Genomic DNA, 27,492 nt, shown 5'->3' on the forward strand with positions numbered 1-27,492 from the left:
TAAAGTCACTCAGGTGCTTCACCCAGTTTAATCTTCTTAGTCCAAAAGTGCTTCCATGATTTTAACAGATGCTGCGGGATTTTTTTTTTTTTAAACAAAGATTTAATCTCTAAATTATCTTGACAGGCAGTCTAGCTGCCACATATCAAGTAGATAACTTCTGCTGGTGGTTGAAAGAGAAAAATTTCTTAGGGTAAATGAGAACATGCTTCTCAGAGCCTCTTAGCTTATTCTTTTCGACAGAGACTCAATGAAGCAAGGGGAAGTAAAGAGCCTCCAAATGGCAATTTATATTTTTTCAGGAATTGAGTTTTTCTTCCCATATTCCTCCAAATATTTAACATCAGTCACTCCTTTCGTTTACGTTTTTTCCTCAACCCCATTTTTTCCTCCTCTTGTGGCAAATATTCTGCAAACAATTTTTTTTTCCTTCAGATTCTCACACATTTCACTACACTGTCAACCTTTGAGCTTCTTAGTGTCTTTCTGGATTGTTTGCTGAATTTGAGAAATGTGGGCCACAAGTCCCACTGCCTGAAAGCCCTCCTGCCCCCTGATCTGCAGCAGAAATGTGGCGTCCTCATCCGATTCCATGCCTGGGGGCTTTGTCCACCTGCTGATTCCACCGGGCTGAGACTCCTGAGAAGGACCCCGAAGGCCCCGCCCCCACTGGTGTTCTTGAGTGCATTCTAGGGGGTGCTGGGAACTCCTTAAGGAGAAGCACTGGGTCATCTTTATCTAGGTCCCCAGGTCCTGGCCTAGATGAAGGGCTGGGGGTGGGGCCTAGGCCTTCCACCCGTTTCTGACCTCATGGTCTTTTTGCAAGAGACTCAACCTTGATGGACCCCAGTTTTTTCATCTGCAGAATTGTCCCCCCAAGTATCAGGGTTCTAAGTACCAAATCCACTAAAACATAGGTTTTCAAACTTTCGGGGGCACCAGACTCACGTGGAGAGCTTGTTAAAACACTGATTGCCGGACTCCACCCAGAGAGTCTCTGCTTCAGTCAGTGTGGGGTGGAGAGTGAAACTGTGCATCTCTAACAAGCTCCCAGGTGAGGCTGCTTGCCGCTGGTTCCGGGACCACACTTTGAGAACCACTGCACTGGAACCACATTGTTGAAGCAGGCGCCAAACGCTCCCGTGTTTACCCCGGCAAGGGTTTGGGTCCCAGCCAGCGACTCGAATGCCTGCCCTGCGTATGAGCCTGCTCTGCCTTTTTTACTTCCTGCTGTGCAGAGGTACATGCTTACAAAGCTTTGCATCTTATCTTCTGGGAAACTGGACCCTAGATGTCCAAAGATGTTTCATTTTCCAGTTGCTATGGACCGAATGTCTATATCCCCCCCCCCCAAATTTGTATGTTGAAACCTAAAGCCCAAAGTGATGGTATTAGGAGGTGGGGCCTTTGGGAAGGTGACCAAGTCATGAAGTTGGAGCCCTCGCGAATGGGATTAGACCCTTACAAAAGGGACCCCAGAGAGAGGCCTCGGACCTTCTGCCATGTGAGGATGCAGTGAGAAGATGACCATCAATGAAGAAGAGCCTGTCAACTCTGAGTGTTGGCACCACGATCTCGGACTCGCCAGTCTCCCGAACCTCAAGAAGTGAATGTTGTTTATGAGCTACCCACTTGATGGTATTTTGTTACAGCAGCCCCAAAGGAGTAAGACACCAGCCATTTTTATGGGAGCTGTTTATCTTTAGACTCTGATTGTAATAGTTGGAGAAACATTTATTTCCTACCTTTAGGTAATTCTTTTTCCTAACCCACTCTCTGCCCCTGCCTCCAACCCCCTTAATCTGGACCCTGGATACCAGAGGAGGCAACACTGATGATTTTGAGTTTTGAACTTTGGTTTCCCACATAGGTTTATTTTACCCATTCTCATCAAAGAAAGGCCCCACTTGGCTGCGCTAACATCTGGCATGGAGATGCTGGGTAGCCCTGCCTCCTCTTGGGCAGCTTGTTCCCTTCATGTTGCTCCACTTTCCAGGTATCAGTCCTGAGGCTGAGGTGCCCTTTGACTCAGGTGTCCTGAAATGTGTGTCCCCACGTAGTGATGGGAACTGGGGCACCAACCATGCCCAGAATCAAGTGCTCTATCCCTTCTTTCTCTTACCTGCCAGCAGATGAGCCCAGCTTGGGCTTCTGGAAGTGAAAGAGCTCTTGTCACAACTGGGCACCTGAGGCCCAGAGCTCGGAAGGGATGTGCCCGCGTCCACACAGCGCCAGCCAGAGGCTGTACGGATCCGAGCTGTCAGTGGTGGTTGCCTGCCTGCGAAGATTGATTTCATCTCATTTTTGGTTTTCAGTTGTCCAGAGTGAATCTGAAACCACTGCCTGTCTCCTGTCTTTAGCCTAGGATGGAATAGCTGGGAGGCGACGGCAGTCACCAATGTTGCCTCGCTTTGCAGTTTTGTTTTGTAAAGGAGTGTCCCCCCTTCCACTCCCACTCCTCAAAAACTAGGGGACAATAAAGCAGTCATGGTTTTGAATGAAGCATTTCTGTGCTGTTTTCCTGACTCCTTTCTCGTTACCCTGTCCTCTGCCGCCCCCAGACCCAGTCCCCGGCAGCTGAAGCACATCGGCCCTTGTGCTTTTGTGCTTTCATAGCCACGCAAACACGTGGTGAGCGCGTGCTCGGCACATGCCTTGATCACATATTTGTAGCTCGGGAGTCCGAGACGATCGTGACATTCTCATGTGGGGCTGGACGTGGCCACTCCCCCTTCCCAAGAGAGGACACAATTGCTGTATTGTCTGTCGGCATTCTGGGTTAGCGGTGTGGGTCAGCGCCGGGGCTGTTGGTGCACTGGGAGATGGAAATAACTGTCTTGCGGCTGTGTACCTTGATGCTGCTGTTTTATGAAGGGGGGTGGTTTCGGATCCCCTGGGTCGCCTGGCTCCGTTCGGCTGAATAAAGCACCCGCTCGTGCCCCTTAGGGCTCAGCTTGTTGGCCCGGTGCTCTCACCGGCAGAAGGCAGAAGAGCAGGACAGGTGTGGTGGGGCAGACCCCCAAGAGCTAGAGGGGAGCAGGGTGAGGTGGGGCCGGGCCAGGAGTGGGGAGGCCGGTGCCGCTGAGGCTTGCCCTGGATGGCGGAGCCCCCCCCCCCAGGGCCTTGTGAGGGGTGCAGGCATCAGCTGGACACGCGCCTGACTGGGCGGCACGGGGCTGCTTCCACCCGAATCTGGGAAGGGGCCTCACCTGGCTCCCCAGCTCCCTGGGGTGCTGGATGCGTCACTGATGGGCTTCCTCCAGGGAGGCCCCCGCCCTGTCTCTGGCTGTTGAACTCCTATCTGCCCGCAAAGCCCAACACTCATGCCACCTTCTCTAGGACCCCTCCCCAGACTTTTACCTCCCTGCTTGGGGTCACAGCTCACTCCTGTCCCATAGCCTGCATCCTCCCCTGGCACTCGTTGTGCCTTGCGGTATACCTGTTTGAACACTTGGTGGTTTGTGTGAACTTGGTTGGTACACCTGCCTTCTTCCCTCAGCCCCTGGTACAGCCAGCCCGGGGAGTGTTGGACTTGGGTTGGGGCTCTGGTACCATGAGGAAATGACGAGAGAAACACAGCGCAGGGTGTGCACAGGATCTGCCTGTTGAATTAAAGTCCCTCAGAGAAGACACCCTTTGTTCAGGAGCACAGCATCACATGCACATTTGACTTCTCCCGGGTGATCTTGCCCCCCGACCCCACCTTGCTCACCGTGCAGGCTGCCAGGACCTTGGCCCTCCTCCTTCTCAGGGGACACCGGCCTGTAGGGGTGCTGCCTCCCAGCAAGCCCTGAGGGCAGCCAGGTGCTTTCTCCTAAAGGCCGAACTTGGGAAACAAAACCATAGGGAACACCCGGGGCCGAGGTTTTCCTGGGATTGGGAGTGCGAAGGGCCGGCCACCTGCCCGCCCGCCCACCCGCCCAAGCAAGGAGCCTCTGATGAGTATTTGCAAGTTTCCAGGAGGTGAGCGGTATCAGAGTGATTTTGTGCCATCCACAGATTCTGCTTGTGCTCTGCTGCTGTGGAGCCCAGACAGCTTTGAGCCCAGCCCCTCCGTGGACCAGGAGGTGTAATGCTTCGAATTAGTGTTAACAACACAATTTTGATAGCTGTGGGAAACCCCACAAGCAAGAGAGGTTTCAGTAGCTTTTGGCATCAGGAAAGTTGAGAACTGACTTAATGTAGTGAATGTGTTCTTTGGTTCAGCAAACATTCCCTGAGAGCTGTTCTTCGTGCCAGGTCCTGGGACTCAGGGGACTGTGGTTGGGTTCGTGCCCTCCCGAAGCTCCCAGTCCGTGGGGGAGACGGACACACTGCCAGTTCATTTCATGCTCCTTTGATTCGTACTCTGCAGTGTGGGCGAGGCCTTCCTGGAGGAGGAGACACCTGAGCTGAGTCTAAAAGCTGAGAGTCGTTAGCTCAGCTGGAGGCTGAAGAGGCTGAGAGGGGAGCAAGTTGTAGCCAGAGGGCCCAGTGTGAGCAAAGGTCTGGACACGTGGAACGGCGTGGGGTGTTTGGGGAACTACAAGCAGCTCTGTGTGTGTAAATTAATTTTTAAGAATAGGCAATATATGCGCTGGTTACAAACTCAGCTGTGAAAAGTAACTCTCCCCCTATCCCTGTCCCTCATATATACCTCTACTTCTCTCTCTGGAAGAACTCCTGTTGCCTTTTTCTTTATTCTCCCAGAGAGATTCCATTGATGTGCAAGTATATATATATATATATATATATATATATATATATATATATATATATATATATATTTTGATTTTTAAAAATTTAGATATTTTTTGCATAGGTCGTATCTTCAAAATTCAAAACGTACAAAATGGTATTCCTTGAAGAGTCTCCTCTCCCCTTTGTTCTCAGCAACCCACTTCCTCTCCCTGAAGACTCTTGATATTAAGTTTCTTTTGTATCCTTCTGTATTATTGTTACATTTATTTAGTTTTACCCAAATAGGAGCTTACTATGTCCACTGTCTGTCTTTGCTTTTTCACTTAACACTAGACTGGAAGATGGTTTCCTATTGGCACCTGTCAAGTCTTTTGAAAAGCTGCATTTTGTCCTTTGCGTGGATGTTGGGACATTTGTTTATCCTGTCCTTACTGTTAGGCAGTTAAGTTGCTTTCTGTCCTATCTGTGCTGAAGGTGCATATTTTTTTTGCACCCAAGCAGGCTTATCTGTAGGGCAGGTTAATTTGGCATCTGAGGGTCCTGAGGTTCAAGAGGAGAGCCGCCAGGATGACAGTAGAATGGCACAGAGACATTTGCCCAAATTATATTTTGCTTCCTCTCTCTAGAAGTTGCCTTGTTCCTCTTTGTGGAAGGCAAGTGACTTTTAAACTGGGTTCTGCTGAGAATTTGGGGGAGAAACTGTTTTTTTTCTGGTGCTGCCTCCCATCACTGACCCCTCTAAGAAAGGGGACCCACTGTGGGCTCGTGAAACACCACTCACCCAGAGGTGTGGTCAGCATTGCTCGGAGGGACTGCTCCTTGGGCACCTGTGCCAGACTCCGACCCTCCTACCACTCACAGCTGCCAGGCAAGGCCAGACCAGGGGCCTGCAGAGCAGCTTTGCCAGCCCTGTCTGCTGGGGCCTGGTGGATGTGGATGCCACTTCCAGGCACTTGCCAGGCTTTGTGCTTCATGAACATCATGGCTCTAGCAAATGTTTTTTTGATTTATTAATAATTGATGTGAACAAGAATCTGCCCGGGAAGAAAACCCACCAAGGACTGGGAGGAGGAGATCCCAGCATGGCTTTGCACCCACCCCATCAAGGTTGCGATGCTCATTTTTGAACCGTAGAAGGCCCTGTTATGATATCATGTTATTTGTCTTTTAAAATGTACTTTGCCTCTTAGTGCATTTTATTTTACTTTTCATTTCACTCATGCATCAGTTAATAATTTTTACTTCCTTGGGCGGAGGGCCTGTGGCTTACATATGCTTTTGTGCACAACTCCTGTCCTATCAGGCTTTTCAGGGAGGACAGCCTGCTGTTAACTCTTCACCTAGCACACCTGAAACTTGGTTTTGGTGTCCAAATGCTGGCCCCTGACCAGTACCTGTTAAATTTCGTCCATTCTCATCTTGTCCCCTTATTCAGTCTGACAGCTTTTTTTTTTTTTTTAACTTTATTATTGTTATTGTGAACTCTGAGAACGTTGCGAATTTATGCCCACCTCCCCTGGGCTTACTGCTGGTCGAGGAGGCGGGTGTTAGCCGTTTCAGATGTAGCCTTCCCACTCTCGCACGTTTGGTAACTCCTCCAGATGAGGCCCCTGACCAGGGTGAGGCCCCTTCCAGGCGAGGCGAAGGCCAGCTCGCTGGTGGGTTTGGGAGGTGCTCCGAGGCCTAGCTGTAGAGTTTTGCTGCTGACTTAGTGAAATGAGCTTCCTGAGGGCAAGACAGGCCTGCACCAGAACTCGGTGCCGATGGCTCCCCTAGAGGACGATGACGGTAACACAACAGCTACAGCGGCCGCTGGCACATTTGGTGGGTTTTCAGGTACTTTGGGATATGTTGTGGACAAACAATGCAGTGAACCTCTGTTGCTTCCGGGGCCTGGGCCATTTCTGATGACGATGATCTGCTCACCTCTGGAAGGTAATTCTCTGAGGGTGTTTTGAGTCTCACTTAGAGCTGTCAAGATTACCACCCCTCCCCCAAGGCTCTGGAAGAGTTCAGCAGGGCTTGAATCTGGTTGGCCATATCATTTCCTCTTTAACCCCCTCGAGGTCTTTGCTCTGAGCCCAGGAGGCCGGGGTTGTCATATCCAGGATGCTTAGAGGAAGTGGAGATGGGTTTGCAAATGAGGCGCCCCTCCCTCCCTTCTCCTGCCCACACGCGCTGCCAGAAGGTAAAGCAGGAGCTCGAGACCCACACACAGCTGCTCCCAAGCTCCTTCTGTTCGGTCCCTGAACAGTGCTAAGTAATTCAGAGCCGAATCTCTGGGCTTTGCTTTGAATTAGGACCTCAGGGCAGCCCTTCTTACAGGAGCCTCTTTCTCCTCCTAAAGAGTCAACAGTCTGGTGCTGTTGAGGTCCTTCTGCAGGCAGATGGCCGTTGTTACACATAGAATGGCTCCCTCGCCACCATGCCGCAGCTGATGTCAGAGTCATCTTAGTAGAGTTTGTCCCGCCCTTCGGAAGCCCCCCCCTGGGAGGCACCAGAGAGATGGCTTTGGGAATTTGACTGAGAGGTGCCCCGGGGCTCAAGGGTACCTGTCGTTGTGACGGACCTGTCTGGCAGTCTCTCCGAAGAGTTTTGTTCTGGCAGATGACAGCGTTCTGAACGTGCGGTGCAGCTGGCCATGTGGGGGTGGGGGAGAAGGCGGAAGCCTCAGTGTAGATTGGTTAGCCCGGCTGATTAATTTCTATACCAGGCCCTGTAAAATCGGTCGGGTCAGGAGGGTGAAGTCCTGGTCTGCGAGATGAGGTCAGGGTGTGACCTCCGAGTGGGCGGCAGATGGGAAACCTGGTTCTCGTGTCCCTCACAGTTCTTACAGAGCTCCTGGTCCCCTCCTGCGTCACCGCCCGAGTTTCCGTGTGATACTTGTGTCACTGTGTGAGGCCACCAGCCCCCAGGTCCCTGAGATGAAGAGAGGCTGCCTCCCAGCTGTGTCCCCGGTGCCAGCTGCTGGGACGCTCCATTCGCTCTGCGCAGCGGCCCGGGGCTTCTGTGAGGGCAGTGCTGGGGTGTGGCCGGGGCGGGAACGGGGACGCTGCCCCTGCCCGAGGGGCTCCTGGGGCCACACTGGCATGAAGCGTGCGTGCAGCCTGGGTGAAGGTAGATCATCCCGCAGGAGGGAGAGAACGTTGCTGTCTCTGGGCCCTAAAGTCCATAAACGTTTTGCAAAGGAAGGGGCTGTTTTTGTAGCAGGAGGTAGGAGATGAAGGTGTGAAAACTGGTAAGTGACTAACTTCCTCCCCTTCCAAGAAACTCTTTAATTCTGAATGTTGTTAATGTCACTGAAAGACACCAAGGTGCCCTGGTGTGCTTAAGGACTGAGCTTGGAAAATGCACCTGTGCAAACATCCCCACTTGGGCTTGTAGGTACGTAAGAGAGGGGGGCAACCCCACCTCCCGGTTACCTGCCCCGAGGGAATATGAGGGTGGCTTCCCGCTCCCCACTCGTCCATATGGAAGGCCACGGCTGAGGCTCATGATGGCAGCCAGTGAGAATTTGGCCTTTGCTGTTGTCTGGTGTCCTGCGACCTTGAACGCTGGAGGTCAGGTCTGGGCAGGACCGGGAAGGCCAGCGGACACACGGGCATCGCCAGCCCTTCCCACCCTCTCGCAGCTCACGCAGCACCTGCCGTGACTGAGTCTCCTGCTCCCTCGGGTTCCCGTCTGCATGTCACAGGTGAGGAAACTGAGGCTCGGAGAGGCAGTGTGACCTGGCTGAGCCACACAGCCGATGCATGGCTGCACGTGGACGCTCACTCGGCAGAAACAGAGCCCGTCTGACCCGGTCTTGCATTCGTCAGGTGAGGGATCTGAGGCCAGACAGGGCACGTGACTTGGCAGACGGGCCAGAGCTGCTCGATGGCAGGGGCAGGGCCAGAACCCATGTTTCCCGAGTCCTGCTGTCTTCACGCAGGCCACACTGCCTCTTGTTTGGGCTTCTCTATTTTTGTTCTTGTTTAATTTTTTTTTAACCCCTCATCTCTTTTGGTTTCAAATCAGGGTTTGATTAAATTCACTGTACTTGTAAATAGGTCTGACTGAAGAAGAGGTCATGGTCGTCTTAGGCTAAGTGGCTTAACATTTCAGTAGATTATCTCTGGGGCCCTTGCTGTGTCTCACCGTCCCCAGTTCTCTCCCCTTCTCTCCCCCATCCTGGGCTGGAGGACAAGGCGGTGTCTAGTCTGTGCTCCCTAAGTAAGTACTGGTTCTCCTCCCCCCCACCCCTCATTTCCTTCCTTTTGAGTTTGCTCAGCAGATTCTAGTTCATAGGACACTCTTCTCTTGCAGGGTTTGGCAGGTTAAAAGGACTTGAATGGTAGCGAGAATTGCGGGACTGCATATAGGAAACTTGCCTGTCAGTTATTTCTCATTGATGAATGAGCTCTTGACAGGTCCTGCATGCAGTTGGCTTGAGTTTCAAGAAGCAACACAGGCTGTCTCGTTCCCATGTTCACATTTGTTTTGGCTCTGGGTCTCAACACTTTCATGTCCCTGAATAATGTTCTTCCTCCCCCTCCTCTTGAAATGTTATTTGCTTAAAAACACAGCAGATCCCTCCAACACTGTGAGAGTGACTGTGTGAAGTCCCAGAGAACAGACGCCCAGTTTGGTTCAACATCTCATTCACTGTTTTGTCTTGTTTCCCCTCCATTAAGACAGTCTCATAAGGGAGCCTGGGCCACTTTGTTCAGCCCAGGGCCCAGGGTGGGTCCCTTTCCAGCCAGGTGACCTGACTGCCAGTCCTTTCCTGAGTGTGGGCCTTCGGTGGCCTTTGATTACCTGAAGGTCTAGTGCAGGGAATGTATATTCACCCCAGTTACTGAAGAAAACACCCCCAAGGACACACCTTACTCTGGGGCGAGGAATCAAGGGTGGGGTAAGCATGCTGTCTCTAAGGACGGCAGATGCTTTATTCTTGCAGCAAGAAAGTGTTGCACAGCCCCCCTGAGAGTCCGATGCAGCCGCATGTCAGCTGTGTGGTTTAGCCAGGTTGCACTGCCTCTCTGAGCCCAGTTTCCTCACATGTCACATGCACACAGGAACCCGGGTGAACGTGAGACTCAGTGATGGATTTGACTGTCCGGCAGCTACATCTCCCCGCGAGGCGCTCAGAGGAGTCACGAGCGTGTCCCATTCCCCTGCCCAGCCGCGTGTGCTGTAGCTGTGAAGACGTGATCTCTGTTAGCCAGCTCGCACGTGCTGAGTGAGGGCCTGCTCTCTGCTCGCGCTGTGCTCACCGAAGGTCTCACCGCAGTACGCCTGGCCCCTCTTCCGGTGCCCCGCTCCACAGACCTTTCCTTCCCTAACTTCCCACGCGTGGGGGCAGAACAAGGCTTGTTGCTTCTTACAGATCACAGAGCTCAGCCAAGTTCCATCACTCGCCCAGGGTGCCACAGCTCGTCCAGGACTGAGTTGGAGGGGAAGTGTGACTTCCGGGCCTCGAGTCCAGTGCTCATCCCCAGGTGTGTTGTTGACTCAGTGAACACACACCAATCAGGTTCCTGCTGTGACAGGCTCTGTGCTGAGACCAGAGGAGGCCTGAGGCAGGGCCGCACCCAGACGACACATGTGGAGGGCGGGCTCTCCGTGAACACCCTGGAAATGGGCTTGGGGAGAAGGACGGGGGTGGGGGGGAGCTATGGGGGAGGGGCAGCAGAGCCCCAGGGAGAGGGGGGCCGATGGACACGGATTCTGGCTGATGTAGTGAGGAGCCAGCACCATTCCCCCAGGCCTGGGGGCACCCCGGCTTTCCTGGAAGGCACTTCGCCTCTGCACGGCACCCCCTATCGGCTGCCCCTCTGTGTGGTCAGGGATGGGAATCAGTGCCTTTATGTTTCACCCCTATCCTCTCACTTCCCCACTCCCTGCCTCAGGGGGGAACCCCTAGTGCCAGTTCATCTTTAAGTCCAGAAGGTTGAGGTGTGGCCTGGGGCACCACAGGAAGAGCTTATAGAGAAGGGGTGTCTTGCAAACCCAGCATCTGTGCTTCAGCTTTTGGTCAGTTTGAGAAATCAAATACTTATGGGATAATTAGGACACAGTTTACAGATCCTGGAGTAGAAGGCTTGGTGGTTCAGACAAAGACTTTGGAGTTCAGCAGATGTGGCTTGAGTCCTGTTTCACCGTTTTCAACTGGGTGACCTTGGGCCTGGGCCTCAGCTTGTCCCTCTGTAAAACGGAATAACAACAGTGCCCACTCGTAGGGCTCCTCTGAGGATACAGTAAGCCTGGGGCCTGGCACTGCTGCTGTGGCTGTTCTTATTTTATTCACGCTTTGTTAAAAGGTAGACTCCGTGTCACCTGTTATTTCCACAAATACAGACCAGGAAGATACTAGGAAAATGGTGAACAAAAATGTATTTTTTTCTGGCTACTGCCTCTATTGTGGAGTTTCCTTAAATCAGTAATGTTTGATATCAAACATGTCCTTGGTGTTAAAGTATTGACTTAAGAGGTTTCATCTGTCTCTGTTTTTCTGTCGGTGTATTGCAGGTGGTGAAGGCATAGTTGTCTTTTTTTTTTTTTTTTTTTTTTAAAGGATTTTCTTATTTATTTATTTATTTATTTATTTATTTTTGGCTGTGTTGGGTCTTCGGTTCGTGCGAGGGCTTTCTCCAGTTGCGGCAAGCGGGGGCCACTCTTCATCGCGGTGCGGGGACCGCTCTTCATCGCGGTGCGCGGGCCTTTCTCTATCGCGGCCCCTCCCGTCACGGGGCACAGGCTCCAGACGCGCAGGCTCAGCAATTGTGGCTCACGGGCCCAGCTGCTCCGTGGCATGTGGGATCTTCCCAGACCAGGGCTCGAACCCGTGTCCCCTGCATTAGCAGGCAGACTCTCAACCACTGCGCCACCAGGGAAGCCCCGGCATAGTTGTCTTTGATCAGTTATTTTTAAGGAGGACCTGAAGACTTGGGAATCTGGGCCGAGGGAATTAGTTTAAATGTTCCACTGCTGTCTGGGAAACACATTCTCCGGGCATGTTCTCTTATTGAAACTCCAGACTCTCTTTCCAATGTCAACTCGGTCTGGGAAAGTACGGGCTGTTGATAAAGTTCCTAGGCAGCTTTTAACTTTTATCCTTTAAACTCAGATGCCTTAGCAGCAAGCAAAAGGCATCCCCGGACAGATTTAATTCCCTGCTCTTGGCAGATGTGAACCTTGACTGCGACCAGAGGATTCTTCTGCCCGCTCCACCCTTCCATGGGTTTGTCATAGGATCTGGCAGAAGGCAGCATAACCCTCTGAAAGATGCCCTTCCCCAAATGTTCATAAATTTGCTTCTAGATCCTGCCCACAGATTGCTTTTGTCACACCAACAGCTGAAGTTACGAAAGTTTAAAAGTGCATACAGCCTTCCCAAAGACCTTGTAGAATTGCTGTTTTTCTCCCATTTCCTTTGCTTAATGGGAGGGGGAAATGGAAGCTCTGAAAGGAATGACTTGCTTGGGCCATCAGGAAAATCACTGTCAGCGGCCAAGGTTATGTTTAGGTTTTGCTCTGAGTCCTGTGTTGGGGTGGTGAGATACTCTTCTGCTATAAAACGAACTTGTACAAGTAGTAAACACAGGATAAGGATATTAAAAGAAGGAAACGTTTAATTGGGCGAGTTCCAGCATGGTCAGTTTCTTTTCTTTAAAGGGTAGCTCTTCAAAATGCATGACAGAAACGTTTGGTAAACTCCTGTAATCTTCTGAAGAGTTATATAGAATCTTAGAGTTTGCAAAACTTTTTTGCATATATGAAGGCGTTTAGCGCGCACCGGGCAGGGTTCCCATTTGCCAGAAGCCGAGAGTCTCAACCACAGTGATATCAGACAGCTGGGTTCGAGGGTTGCAGACGCCTGAAGGCACATTGAAGACTGCAGAACAAAAGCAAGAGAGTTTCATGTTAGGAAGGACTCGTGTGAGAAAGCAAAGTTGTCCCCTGTCCCTGCGGTGTCCTGAGGAGGCAGACCTGGATTCAGATCTCACCCTCACCCCTGCCAGCTGTAGGATCTTGGGCAAATGCTTGATTTATTTTCCTGGAGCCTTGGTCTTCTCATCTGGAAAATGGGAACACTGTTAATAGCAATGCCTATTCACAGGAATTCGAGAGATGAAGTGAGAAGAGCCCAGCCCATAGCTGGTCCTCAGGGAGGCCGGGGCGGAAGCGCAGCTGGGAGGGGGTGGAGGTGGCTCTGGGGCCAGGATGCCATGGGGCTGGGTTGAGGCCTCTCATTAACCGCGGGCAGTGTCACTTGGTGCCCGCTGACCATCCGTGTGTACCCTGGGGAGTGGGCACCGGTGTCTGGGGCCTTCTCTGTGCTGCGCTCTTTTATATACATTTTCTTACCTAACTCTCCCAGCAGCCCCCAGAGCAAAGGTGTTCTCACTTTCATTTTAAAGATGAGGAAACTGAAGTTAAGGGGCTTGGGAGGTGAGGGGGAGGCTGCCCAGTCCCTTAGCACGCCCCCTTGCCTCACGCTGCATCCGATCCCGTACAGGCAGTGGCTGCCACGTGGCCTTCTTTTAAAAAAATTTTATATGTATATGCAGTACAGTTCATTCTTTGGTGTTTAGTTCTGTGAGTTTTGGCAAATGCATAGACGGAGCGGGCTTTTTAAATTTAAAATTGTGACATAAGAAAAAAATTTTTTTTCTGTTTAGCTTTGTATCTCTGTGAGATGATGGATGTTCAGTAAACTTATTGAGATCATCGTTTCATGACGTGTGGAAGTCAGATCATGATGCTGCACACCTGAGACTTGCACAAGGCTGTATATCCATTATATCTCAAAAAAACTGGAAGAAAAAAAATTTTTAACTTTTGAGATCATTGTAAATTCACATGTAGTTGCAAGAAATCATAGAAATCCCGTGTACCATTTACTCAGTTTTCCCCAGCAGTAACATGTTGCAAAACTATAGTACAAATCACGAGCAGGAAATTGACACCGATGCGATACAGTCGAGATACAGAACATTTCCATCATAAGGATCCCTGCCGGTGTCTTTTCATAACCACACCCAGCTCCCTCACCCCCATCCCAAGCGCCCGTTCAAAGCCCCAGCAACTACTAATCTAGTCTTCATTTCTGTAATTTTGTCATTTCAAGAATGTTATGTAAATGGAGTCGTGCAGTAATTAACCTTTGGGGACTGGGGGTTTTCACTCAGCATAATTCCCTGGAGATTCGTCCAGGTAGATATCAATAGTTCGTCCCTTTTTAGTGCTGAGGGGTGTTCCATGGGATGCTCTTCCACAATTTGTTTAGCTCGTCACCCGTTGAAGGACATCTGGGTTGTTTTCTGGTTTTGGCTGTTATGAACAATCATGTGCAGGGTTTTGTGTGAACGTAAGCTTGCGTTTCTCCGGGATAAATGCCAAGGAGTGCACTTGCTGGGTTGCGTGGTAGTTGCTCGATGGGGCTTTGAAGGATGCGTCTGGTGTGCAGGGGCAGGTAGGGGTGGGGGCTTTGCTGCAGGGGGACACCAGTGGGAAGCACAGCCCGGGAGCTCACCCCTGATACCCTGGGTGAGTTGCTTCGTCTGTCTGTACACTGTTACTACTTAATCTGTCGTGTATTGATATATAAAGCACCCGGTACACAGTAGGTGCTCAGTAGATAGAAGCTGTTCTTAACGTGGGTTAAGAGAAGACCCACCAGGCCAGAGCAGGATCTGTGCCCCAGAGGTGACCTCAGGAGGCCTTTCCCTTGCCCCCTGTGGGCTCTGGGGCACCTCCTTTTTACCTTCGGCAGAGCTGTGCACCCAGTCGTCCCTCAAAGGCCGAGTTCCTGGCTTCTCCCTGAGAAGTACCTGGCCCCGTTCTCGGACTGGGCTCCGAGTCTCTGGACGGGCACTGGCGTTCCCCAATGAGCTTGGCCTGGCCCATGCCACGGATCAAAGGAATCCCAGGGAATTCCAGATTGTGCCAGGCTCTGATGGTCTGGATTTGCCTCACAGGGTCTGAGAACGTGCCCAGATCATTTCAGATGTTGCTACGATTTAGCTGAATTCCAGAAACGTGTGGAGCTCTTGCTGTAGTCGAGGCACCGAGCTAGGTGCTGCAAAGGGTTCAAAAAAAATCATTCTCTTTCAACAGATCAACCCAGCCAACTCCAGCTCCTTTGGGAGCATCCTATGGCCACATGATAAAGTCTGGCATTCGGAGCCTTTGGTCTGGTGTGACTCTGTCTTTCCAGCCCCTGGTCCTGCTGCCCCCTCTCCACGTGCCCTGTGTGCCTGCCAGCAGTGTGCTCACTGGCCCCCCACCCCCCCCACGCCGTGTACAGGCCAGGCTGCCATCCTACGCTCACGCTTCCCTCTTCCCAGGTGCCTCTTCCCTTCATGTTGAAACCTTGCCTATTTTTAATCAGAAAGGCGTTATATGCACTGGATGAAATACTCAAATAGCACGTGTCCGTGTGTAAGGCTATACACTGAAAGTGCCTTCTCCCACTCCAGGGCCACGTGGTTATGGGACCATGCTGTACTCCTCTCCTTGCTATTTTCATTTACAGTGTTATCTTAGAGAGTGCTTCATATCTGTACCATTAAAATTGCCTCATTAACACTGCAGTAAAGGTGACATGGTATTTGTTGACATAGCTACACTGTGATTTCTGTTACCAGTCACCTGCTGATGGCCGTCTGGGTTGTCCCCACTCCTGGGCTCTTCCAGGCAGTGCTGCGTGTCATTGGTCCCTGTGCAAAGGGGTCTGTTTATGACTCAGCCCCAGGGCCCCCCTCCTCCATCTGCCTTCCATAGCTGTGGTACCTGTGTTCACAGTACTGTCTTTCCACGACTCCTGAACACAGGGCTTGTGCAGGACCTTCCTCCTCCTTCCAGTGCCTGCCATGTTTACTGACCACCCAGTTTCCAGGAGCATATGGTGCTCTGGTATTCACCAGTCATGCTGCCTCTGTGCGACCTGGCCTTTTGTAGGGGCTCCAGTGGGAGCAGAGCTGCGAGAGCTGGGACACCTGCACCACCTCCTCCATCCAGCTTCGTGCTTGGTACACAGCGGCTGCATCGGATGGGCTAACGTGTTTCCATGGCGATAAGACTTCTACAGCATCGTTCTTACTGGCCGCCTACTGTTTCACCAGAGGCATGGGCCATAATACAGCCAGTCACCACCACCCCCCTTTTAAAAAAAATTTATTTATTTATTTTTATTTTTGGCTACGTTGGGTCTTCGTTGCTGCGCGCGGGCTTTCTCTAGTTGTGGCGAGCGGGGGCTACTCTTCGTTGTGGTGTGCGGGCTTCTCATTGCGGTGGCTTCTCTTGTTGCGGAGCACGGACTCTAGGCGCGTGGGCTTCAGTAGTTGTGGCTCGCGGGCTCTAGAGTGCAGGCTCAGTTGTAGCACACGGGCTTAGTTGCTCCGTGGCATGTGGGATCTTCCTGGACCAGGGCTCGAACCCCTGTCCCCTGCATTGGCAGGCGGATTCTTAACCACTGTGCCACCCAGGCAGCCCAGCTAGTCTCCTCTTGATGGAATTTAGCTTTGAAAAGTTTTGATGGAATTTCCCTTTTAAAAAAATTTGAGAGGACAGATGCTTGGGTGTCCATTGCTGAGAAAAGATTGGGACTCACAGGCTCCCCCATGAAACTAGTGGCAGTAGCTACTTGTTTATTGAGCAGTTCTTCAAATGAGCTAGGACTTCTCACCGAGCAAGCTGAGCTCTCTTTTCTTATGATGCAGTCATCTTCTGAGGCAGGCACTGTTGTCCCTATTGTATGGAAAGGGAAACCAAGGCTCAGAGAGAAAGTAACTTGGCAAAGGCCACTCAGACGATACGTTTCAAGAGCTGGGATTCCAGCTCAGGTGCGCTTGGCTCAGGACCTGAGCTTGTAACCACCGAACCCTCCTGCCTTGTTAGGGAAGAAGGGAATGGGGAGGGCGGGTCACCCCTGGGCCTGGGGTAGTGGCTGGCGGCCCCAGAACTGAATTGAGATTGTACCTAGAGAGAAGACGGCCTCTATCAGGCCTCATCTCCGTCTCTGATTGGCACAAAGGGTCCTCTTGAAGGGAGAGTCCACGGCCCCACTCCAGGCACTCTCCTGCTCACATGGCCCGCCCTGCTCCCAAGCCAAGCGTCCAGGGGGCTGGCGGGCATTCCTGGCTCGGCTTTCTGGCCAGACTCGGAGGAGTGATCTGAAATTCTTTGCTGGGGCAGATCATACTTGGTCAGAACGTTTCACTTCTAGATTGATGTGGCTTTGAAACTCTGCATCAGGTCTCCCAGTGTGACCTGGGAGCCTGGAGACTCCACCGGCCCTCCCTCCTGAACAGTCAGTCCTTTGAAAATGTATTGATTTCCCTCCTTCCCTTCCCTGCTTTTGCACTTTGGATGAACCTTGTTTTCGAAGAACAGTAGAAGGTAATTTTCCTCTGCTCGCCAGCTGGCCCGTAATTGAGCAATTTCAATAACACCCACTGTAAAGTCTAATCGAAGTAAACAGGAAAATATGATTTACAATCTGGACGGCAAGTAAATACCAGGGTGCAATTAATTTTTACACAGAGCAGCAGATTCTAAAACATTTTCCTGCACTGACCAGTTTGATTTTAATTACAGATTAGGAGCTGCTTTTTATTTATTCATTTTTTACTATTGTTATCGTTACTTTTTACTTTTTTTTTTTTTTTAAACTTTTTCCATTCACTAATTTGTCCCAGCATCACAACCTACTTTTTTTTTTTTTTTAATATTTATGTATTTATTTATTTATTTATGGCTGTGTTGGGTCTTCGTTTCTGTGCGAGGGCTTTCTCCATTTGCGGCAAGCGGGGGCCACTCTTCATCGCGGTGCGCGGGCCTCTTCACTATTGTGGCCTCTCTTGTTGTGGAGCACGGGCTCCAGACGCGCAGGCTCAGTAATTGTGGCTCATGGGCCTAGTTGCTCCGCGGCATGTGGGATCCTCCCAGGCCAGGGCTCGAACCCGTGTGCCCTGCATTGGCAGGCAGATTCTCAACCACTGCGCCACCAGGGAAGCCCTACTTTTTACTTTTTGATGGTGATCTTCAGGTTCCTTGGATCTCTGTGACTTCCTCTGAAGGTGTAACCACAGAGGGGTGGGATGGAAATAGGATCAGAGAAACTAATTTGTAAGGAGCAATTTTCCCAACCTGGACTGAAGGCTGCACTCTGTGGGCTTTTGCTTGGTGAGAGATGAGGGTGGGTCGGGGAGATGTTCCGGGCTGTGTAGAACGATGATGAGAGAGGGGCCCATCACTGCTGGGAGCTCAGAGGGGTGTGCGCAGACCGTGACTTGGTTTGGCTCATTCTGAGGAAGGGGACGGAGACCCCCCGTGTTGCAAATGTGTCATTTCGGAATCATGGTGCTTCCAAGGATGGGAAGTATGTGCCTTTAAATGGACCCTCCTGGTTCTTCCAGTGGCTTCCGTTCAGACCTGGGCGGAGAACAGGAGCCACCTTGCCGGCTGCCTGAGGGCCAAGCCCTTGGGCTTTGACTGCAGGGTCGCCTGTGTCTGACCTCAGCCGACCTCTGGCTGTCTGTAGGGCTCGCTCAGCATAGGAGGTCACACGGCTTGAGCGCACTTTGGGGACAGCAGTCTGTGAGCAGCCCAGACCCCGAGATCTGTCTTAAAGGTGCCACGAGGCTGAGCTGGGATTCACTGTTGTGCCCACCAGGTGTTGGCTTTAGGGACACCCTAAGGCTGGCCTGTGGGTAGGTGAGGACTCCTGGAAGGCCATTCCGGCCTTCGTGGCCCCCGCCAGCATACATCTCCTGCAGCGGAGAGGTGGTTCCGTTCCCCAGCAGGGTCCCAGCGTGAAGGGGAGGGGGCGGCTCTCTCGGGGCCCGGGTCTGCCCCAGTCCTGAATCCCTTTGCGTTTCCTTTATCTTTCCAGGGAGTTGACCACACTTGGCCGTTTCCTGGAAGAGCCCCACCCCGAGGGTGAGCAGCCGATGGGGAGCCGTGTCTGCTGACGTCACCATCTGGAGGGTGCCCAGGAGGTCGCCTCTGCCCAAGCCTGCCCGCCCGAAGATGGCTCGTGCCCACCCTGGGCTGGCGCCCAGTGCCTGAGGCCCTTACCATGGTGATGGTCCTAAGTCAAAGCCTCGACAAGCAGGGAGCTGACCCCGTAGCGTGCAGGACCTTCAGCCCTGAGCTGGTAAGGACCCGGTGGCCTGGCTTCTCTGGTGACCCTTTTGAGGCCCGATATCCAGGTGGGGCTGTGGACGGAGCAAGAGGGCTTAGCAGATGTGCCCAGAGGGCCCGCAAGCAGAGCTCTGGGAGCTGTGGCAGGTGGGGCAGTGGAGCAGAGTCACCCGGAGCCTGGCTTTGCCCTCACAAAAAGGAAGTAGCCAGCCCAGATTTGAGTCCTCTGGCGAGCGGGGAGGGCAGGCCAGCACCCTGGTAAATAATACCAAGCGTGCTTCTGCCGCCCCTGCCAGGCTGAGACCCACATTCCTTCTGGTCTCCACCCGGTCAGGAAGGTGGTTTCCAGAAGGCGGGGTGGTACCAAGATAAGGCTGGGCCTCCAAAGGGCAGTCAGCGCGAGCGAGAGCTGCCACCTCAGGAGTGTCCAGAGTGGGAGACAGTGGAGAAAGAAGGCGTGGCCTGGCGGCCAAGGTGGTGGGCCTGGTGGCGGCTGCCCTCCGCAAGGGTGGTCCTCAGGCCACGTGGCCTGGTGAGCTGGGCCGGAGAGGCAGACAGCCGGCCCTCTTAGGCCGAGAAGAAAACGGCCTCCCCACCCTCCTTGTAGCCCTAATTCCTCAGAAGTGGGTGGGCTGCTTCCCGGCAGAGGGAGCTGAAAGCAGTCCCACTAGGGCATAAACACACTTGTGGGGGGGGGGTTTGCACGTGGGTACGTCCCAGGGACTCTCTGCTGCTTCTGTGGTCAGGGATGGGGGCACTGTCCGGGGTCATGTCACCCAGCGCCCCTCCTGGCGCCCTCACAGCCCCTCGTGAGACCCCACGCTAGCATCTAGTGGGCTTTCTCCCCCGATCTCACCCCACGACCCAGGTTGAGAGCAGGCAGGTGGGTCTTAGGTCCTCGTAAGAGCTTGTGAAAGCCTCCAAGACCTGTGTCCACTCCACAGGCCTTCACGGAGCACCTTGGGCTGAAGGAATTCCGCAAGATAAGTAGGGTCTCTGCCCATCACTCCTCCCTTTCCAGTTTGTGTTGAATATACATCTGTCAGTAGAGTCCCTCTCATCATCCCCACTGCTGCTGCTCTGGTCCCTCCTGCGTCCTCCCCCATCTGGATTCTTTTGGGAACTGGCCCCCGCTTCTGGCTCCTTTAGCCTGTTTGCATTACCCAGCAGCCAGAGGGAATGCAAGTCAGACCGTGCCTCCTCTGCTCAGAGCCTTCCACAGGCTTCCCGTCTCAGGCTGAGCAAACACCAGACTCCTACTGGGATGTATGAGGTCCGCTGTACTCTGGCCCCCGTGACCACTGTGCGCTCTCTCCGCTGCTCTCCGCCACTGACTCTGTTCAAGCCACGCCGGCCCCCCTGCTCTACATGCCTCAGGGCTTGTGCACTTCTTCCCTGGCCTGGAACACTTCCCTTTAGCAGGACTCTCTCCCTCCCTCCTTTTCTTTGGCCACTTGGCCTAAAATCTAATTCCACTACCTCCCCTACCTCCTGACCCCCATGTACTGCCTGTCCCCTTTTCCCTGTCCTTTTCTTTCCAAGGCGCTTCACCACTTTCTAACATTTTGATCTCGTTCACGGAATGAGTCCTGCCCCAGAAGGTGAGCTTCACAAGGCAAGGACTTTTGTCGCTCTTGCTCCTTGCTGAATACCCAGTGCCTGACCCTGGGGCCCAGCGCATGGCAGGTGCCCAGGGGACATTTTGGAGCGAGTGAATGCGGGCTCCTGTAGCCCAGCTTCTCAGCTCGTCATCGTTCAGTCCCTTCTCTGCTGCTCAAGTTCACGGCTGAGGGGGTGCAGGTATGAGTTGCTCTGTTTTCTGTGGTTGGTGGGCGCTTTCCCGCTGAAATTAAAGCACTCGTGTAGAGTAGCTCTGACCAAAAAGCAATGGCTCTCAGGGTGAGGGCCTCCTGGAGGGCCCAAGGGAGGCCCCCTCTGGCTCCAGCTGTGCTGTTTGCCTCAGTTGCCGCCGCTAAACTTGGTTCCATCTGGGGGTGGGCCTGCCTGGGCTTGGCCATGGAGCTGGGTCCAGGGCCCGTGGGCCCGTGGTCAGCTGAGCCGGTCTTCAAAGAGACAGGCCTGAGCCCTCGCCAGGAGGAGCGCGGCCTCCCAGCCCCAGCCGGGGAAGGAAAACTCATCTTCTCAGAAAAAAAAGAGAGAAAGCCAAGGGAAGCAAATGGCTATTGAAGGGGGCTCGGTGGCTTCACAGGTCGGGGTCTGGCCTTTCTTCCCACACCCCTCCCCTTCTTGGAAAGTCATCGCCTTCTGTGTTCCTTCTCTTCTTCCCTCCCCTGGACTCCCGGACGGGCAGGCCAGCTGTGGGCAGCAGCCACCTTTGGAGAGCGGCCTTCTCCTGTGTCAGTTGGTGGGTGCATCACAGGTTGTCAGCACGTTACAGGTCTGGCCTGGGTCTGCTCTCACGGTGCAGGTGGAAGCACAATGAAGGCAAGCGGGAGGATGGGAGCGTGGTCTGTGCGGGGCCTGCAGAGGTGCCGTCACCCCTGCCTCTCCGGGAGCCTCCCCCAGCCTGCTGAGGGGAGGGGACTCGTCCATCTCTACCTGCTATACTGGCAGGAAACAGAGAGCCCAGGGGACGGAGGGCCCAGGTCACACAGCTGGCGAGCAGGGTGCCAGGACGCAGGCTTCAAGTCCAGGCTGTGTTCACCCACCAAGGCCCTCACGCCCACCCCTACCCGGCTCCTGAGGCTGTCGTCCTGGAATCCGCTAGGCCTTGGGGAGAGGCACGGCTGTAAACAACCAAAGAAAGACCCTAAATAAGACCAGCCTAGTGATGACATCCACAGAATGTAAGATAAACTGATTAGAATTTGCTCTGAACAGCCAGCAAGGTTGAGAGGAAGATGGGAGTTTTGCTTCAGCTTCCTAAACGGGTAACATCATCCTCATGTAAATACCATCAAGATAATAACAGGAAAGATGGAAAAGCTTTTCTCTTTTGTTTTCTAATCAGACTAAGAAGATAACAGAAGTTGGGGGTTCAGATTAAAAAAGAAATCATGCATCACCACAGGCTGCTTTGGAATTAGGGAAGTGAGAGGCCCCGCAGTGAGGACAGAGCCTAAAACTGCAGGTGACGGTCCCCTGGGGGCTTGGAAACACTGGGAGAGGAGAAGCTTGGGCCCCCCTGGGCCCTGGCCGCCCCTCCCTGCCTGCTGAAGGTCCCCGTCATGGTTCTCTTGTTCTCCTTTCCCTAAAAGCTAAATGCTGGTGACAACGTGCCTGCCCCTACTCCCGAGAGAGGTGGGCAGACAGGGGACTGACAAGCACTCAGTATCGCCTTCCCCCGGGGGGACGGGGGCGGGGTGGGGGAGTGCAGTGACTCGGTTCCCCTTTCCCCCACTCCGCGCGGCCGGCCGCCTTCCTTTCCCCTGTGAGCAGCTCTTCCTCTGAGTGTGCTAACATTAGCTGCTGCTGCTGGAAGGCCGCCCGGACATCTGACCTCGGGGCTGCGTTCCCCTAGCTCTTTTCCGCCCGCCCACGCTCCGGCCAAGGGCCTGTTCTTCCTCCTCCCCGGCCAGGCCCGGCCTCCTCTCCCCGGCAAGCCTCCCAGCCTCTCTCAAGTCTGGAGACCAGCGGGAGCTGGGGTGCACTGCTCCCGGGAGGGCGGGGGGCGGAGGCCGGAGCGAGGCTCCAGGCCGCCTCACTTTGCTCAGCCTCAAGGTATTTCCGGCCACAACAGACACCCGTTTTGGGAGCAGGTCCTTCCTTCCACGCTTGTCAGATTAGGACGCCGAGGCTAAGTGACTTGCCCGGCAGAAGAGTTCAGTGAGTATGTCCGGCCTGGCACCCAGCTGCCTGGGCACCCAGGGTCTTCATCGTCCCGCTCACCCGGAGTCGGCGTTGGGCCCCATGGCCCCAGCCAGGGTCCCTGGCCGGAATCCAGAGGTGCACAGAGCCCGAGGCAGTCCCCTGCCTCTCCCCCCACCCCCGCATCAAGGGCGAGCAGGGACACCAGGGCCCGCCCTGCCGTGGCTAACTCCCGCTCTGTCTCCATCAGCGTCTTCAAGGGCCTCCACCTAAGGGCGCCTCTCCCTCCTCAGCTTCTCTTCTCGGGCCTGGCTCTGCCTCCTGCTTTCTACTGCCAAGGTCTCACCCTGTTCCCTTCCAGAGGCTGGGGTGCCCCACTTGTACCCCTCAAGTGCGTGAGCGTGGGCCTGTTCTGCGTGGCCCTGTGGTTCCCTGTAGCGCTGCATCAGGAGAAGGAAAAGTGATGTGATTGCTTTAGTCAGTAGTCTACAGAGGAAAGTTATGAAGAAGCATGATTATGGCCAGAGATGAGCTCGGCTGTTTTCTGTCTGAGCTAGTTCCTCATTAAATAATGACCTGAATTGTGTCTTTATTTAAGTCAGGGTTTCTTGCGGTACTTAGTCAGACAGATGGCCCCTGGAGCCTCAATTTGATTTCCAGCTTTTGCCTTTCCTATGGAAGATCTGATTCCCAAACGTTCTCTGGTGATCCAAGGAGTCTCCCAGACACCAGGCTCTGCCCTGGGGGAGGCTCAGGAACAGAGGCTTTGGAGTAGGAGAAATACCCCGGGGAGCCGTGCTTATTGTTCTGTTGCACTGCAGACCCCAGCCAGGGCTTGGGCGTGCACTTGTGTGCGAATGCTGAGTGTCTTGTGAAACCTCAGATGGTGAGAGTTTCCCCTGAGGCCTGTTGACCTCACCACATCGTCCACGTAGTGATTGGCTCATCCTTCCCACTGGAGTGCAGAAGGCTCAAAGGGTCCGGGGGGCTGGCTGCAGAATGGCACAAACCAGTGGGAACAGAGCAGCCCTGGACAACTTGGTGCCCAGTGGGAACCTCGCTGTTGGGCCCAGGGAAAGTGGCCAGCAGTCAGAGTGTGCCTGGGGCCTAACACCCTGGGAAGCTGTTGACTACGTGATGTTCTGGCCTGCCCACAGCCAGCCCAGCTCACGCACGGGACTCAGAAAGCAAGATGGGGGCCTGATCCCATCTTTTTTTTTTTTTTTCTTTACCCCAGCAGGAGGCAGAAAGCCCCAGGGGGAAGTAGTTAGCTCATGACTATTTCAGGCCTTATGTTTGACCTTAAAATTGCTGCTGTCCTATCAGTCAGCATTTCTCCATAATTATTTTGATGGAATTTGTCTACACACACAGACCAGTGTGAATTGAGCGTCATGAAGAGGATGAAGGAAAAGAAAGAGGAAAAAGCTGCATTTCAGGCGGGGCGGGAGGGTGGGGGGAACTACACTGCTCTATACATAGTTTGGCAGGTTTTCTTACGTCTTTTTAGTTAAGCAGGTTTAACTTATAAATTATGTTTCCTCCTGGCACTAGAAGCCTCTGCCCAAAAATCACTTTGAGCAGTTGCATGATATTCCTTTAAGTAGCTGAGCCACGGCCTACTTCACCATTAGCCTCTTGAAGTCCGGCACGAAATTGGCCAGGGTTCCTCAGTTGTAAGCAGCTGAGACTGTCTCCCACTGATTTACACCAGAAGAGAATTCCCTGGAGCGATTGAGAGAAATATGGGAGAGGAGTTGGTGAATGAAGCCCCAGAAAGGGCAGGGACAGGGTAGCCGGAAGGATGGTGGAGGCGGAGGCTGTGGCAGGCTCGGGGCCTCCCCGCGGGGTGAGCCAGCCTGCACCCCCTCGGTCCAGGAGTCGGAGCCCCGGAGCAGGAGTGTCTGGTGGGCCACAGCCACCCCGTGCCAGGGGGATAGAGGCACAGTCCCACCAAGACACTGTCCGGTGAGGGAGGGGAGGAGTCCCAGTGCTAAACTGGGGTGCTGCTAGCAGAATAAGGGGGTGCACCACCAGGCCGTGCGGTTTCACATGCTCAATGAGGGGAGCGGTCGTGGGGCTTACCCAAGCCAGGGGACACGGAGAAGGTGTTCCTTCGAGTTGTAAGATCTCCGTGCGAGGGATGGCCCGTCCACGTGTGCCCCTGGGTGCAGAGTCAGAGGCTGCGTGGGGAGCCTGGGCGGCCCGGGGGTCGACCCCAACTTTGGTGCTCTCCCCCCTTCTCCGCTGAGTTTTGACTTGGCACAAGCCCAGAGAGTTTGGGAGGCAGCAGATCCTGTCCAGTGAAAATCCTTTTCTGTCTGCCCTGCATTCGCCAGGCGTGTGGCAGCAAGAGCAAGACAAGCTTGGGCTGACAGGTGGGCATAGCAGTCGGTCAGCAGAGAGTCACGTGGCGCCTGCTCTGTGCCGGGAATATCGGAGACAGGACAGCAGCCTCGAGAAGCTTGATTTTGGGGGGAGTGGAGCATGAGCAGAGAAACAGATGAACTCGTGCACACGGGGAAAGCGTTAAACAAGGCCACGTGGAGAAAAGCGCGGGTGGGGAGGGCAGCTTTCGGCCGGGATGGTCGGGGAAGGCCGCCAAGGAGGCCACGTGACAGGAACCAGCCGCAGAGCAAAAACCCTGAGGCGGCAGCGAGCTGGGCCGGTCCCGAGCTGCGTGAGTGAGGCCGGGATGGACGGAGGTTTGGCTCTGGTGGGCTGCGAGGAAGGGGCGCAGCCGGGTTTCAACCCGGTTGCTGTGGGGAGTGGTTGGAGGGTTGTGAGCAGAGCAGCCACGTGGCCTGGTCCCCTGGGTCTGTGTGGAGGATGGAGGATGGAGGACGGGCCGGGGCGCAGGGCGGGGACCAGGTCGGGGGTTCGTTTGGTCCCTCGGTGGAGGGTGGTGGGGCTCGAGCCGGGCGGTGTGGGGCAGGAGAAGCAGTCGTTCCGAGCGTGTGTTCTCCAGCCTGGTGAGCGGGTCTGCGGCAAACGCAGACAGGTCCTCGCTAAGTGAATGAATGAGTGAGTGAGTGAGGGCCGGGGAGCCCTGCGCGCTGGCCCAGTGGCTCCCGTCCGTGGGCATGGACCCCCCCAGCATCTCTGGCGCCCACTCACCGGCCCCCATTCCTGGGAGGGCTCCCAGCTGCCCCTCTGTCTGGAGCACAGCGGCCTGGTGGGGGGAGGAGGGGCCGGTGAGCAGTGCCCCCCTGACCATCAGCAGTCAGTTTGCTTCCTGCTGTGTCCGTAAACCCAGGCCTTCCTCGGTGGCCCCAGTGCAGCGACACGCGGCCCCTGTGTCTCGCGCCCTCCTGCTTGCCCTGGCCCGGTCCTGGTTTGGGTGTCTGGGGGCTCCCAGCCTGGGTGGCGCCCCTCGCCACCAGGCGCGGCGGTGGGGTGGGGAGGGACGGGGTCTGGGCTTCCCGGGGGGCGTCTGCTTTGCGCTGGGGCTCCTGCAGCGTCGGGGCCGCCTCCCCCGGACAGCACCAGCCAGGCCCAGCTTCTCTCTCTCCGAACCTTCTCTGGGCCGTGGGGCCTGTCTGCCTTCCGCAGGTGACGCTGCCCGGAGGCAGGGCTCTGAGTGTCTGTCACCCGCTCTCCCTTCAGTGACTTTGGCGTGAGCTGGGAGGGAGGCAGAGGCAGCCGTCTCTTACTTTTTCCAGATACTTCCCCGGGTGGACTCCAGGAGGGGGACCTATCCTGAACACATAAGGATTGTTTTAAACCCAAGATGGGGGACTGGAGGAGGGCGGCCCTGCCCGCCTTACCCCCCGGCCCGTTAAGTTCCTTCTGGTCCTTTAGAAGCAGCTGTGTTTGCCCCCCGGAAGCCAGCCCTGACCTCCAGCACCCCAGCACCCACGGCCTGGCCCATCTCCCTCCAGTCCCACTCTCTGTAGCTCAGGGGTTTGTGTGACTGTGGCCTCTGTGACGTGTGAGCTTCCTTAGGGCTGAGGCGGGCGTCCTTCACCTCCGTGTTCCAGACTGGTCAGGACGGACCCTTGATAACCTGATGGATGAGCACATTGCTGACCGAGGGCAAAGGTCCCTGACTCGGGCAGCTGAGGACAGGGGTGGGGCAGCTGCTGCCAGACACCGGCTACCCTCTTATCTGGGTGGGCCGGCTGTTCTTGGTCAGCACCCCCTCCTCCTTCCAGGCCTGAAAGAGCCAGGGCCTGGCTTCCTGCCCACTTCTTGGACCGGTAGCCTTGCGCGTCCGTGTCACTTGGGGCTCCTCTCAGCAGCTAGAGCCCTCTGTGACCGCGGACCCCTCTGGAGCTGAGAGCTTCTTGCACCATCGCACGCTGAACCCCAGCACAGCCTGCACGTAACGAATTACCGGTACCTATTTGCTGAATGAGTGAAGGAAGGAAGGAAGGCAGGAATGAGTGAGACCCTTCTTCCTGGGGCCCCGATGGGCACAGATGGTGTCCTCCTCATCAGAGGTCAGAACAGGCCTCTTGACTTGGGCCTCGGCCAGCACAAGGAACCCCTGGAATGTTCCACGCTCGGGTTACTGTGTAGCCATGGAGCAAGTGCCTGGACTTGGGGTTCTTCTAGGCCTCACTGGCTTTTCACCCAATGATCACAGTGTTCGGCTGAGGCTAGGTGTGGGGTTAGAGAGGAGATGCGCGGTGTTTACAGTGGTCGGGGACGCCACTGTGGAAATGTGGTGCCGAGCAGCTCAAAAGCCATAGCTATGTGTTGAGACCAGACATAACCTTTGAGTTTCTGTTTCAGTTCGTGAGGATGCCTCGGGGGGCCTCCTGGCTGCACAGCAGCCTGCAGAGCCAGGGCCACGCTCCTGAGCTTTACCCGTTGCTTCTTCACAGAGACGGAAGAGGTGTTCTCCTTGTGTCTCGAAGGGAGGGCTCTGGAGGTGGCCTCTGCCCTTCACTCAAGGTTCTTCCTGTCACC

General features: G+C 54.4%; 1 protein-coding gene across 2 annotated transcripts in view; it reads left to right on the forward strand.

Moving 5' to 3' along the window:
* FAM53B (family with sequence similarity 53 member B) overlaps nt 1-27,492 on the forward strand; it is a 122,894-nt gene that overhangs the window by 17,517 nt on the left and 77,885 nt on the right. For both annotated transcript variants that reach the window (XM_057531499.1, XM_057531498.1), the window contains exon 2: nt 18,560-18,823. In XM_057531499.1, coding sequence (XP_057387482.1) covers nt 18,746-18,823 — 78 coding nt within the window. In that variant the 5' untranslated portion in view covers nt 18,560-18,745. The remainder of the gene's footprint in view (nt 1-18,559; nt 18,824-27,492) is intronic.

This window comes from Balaenoptera acutorostrata, chromosome 16 (genome assembly GCF_949987535.1).
Source record: "Balaenoptera acutorostrata chromosome 16, mBalAcu1.1, whole genome shotgun sequence".
Classification (NCBI taxonomy): Eukaryota; Metazoa; Chordata; class Mammalia; order Artiodactyla; family Balaenopteridae; genus Balaenoptera; species Balaenoptera acutorostrata.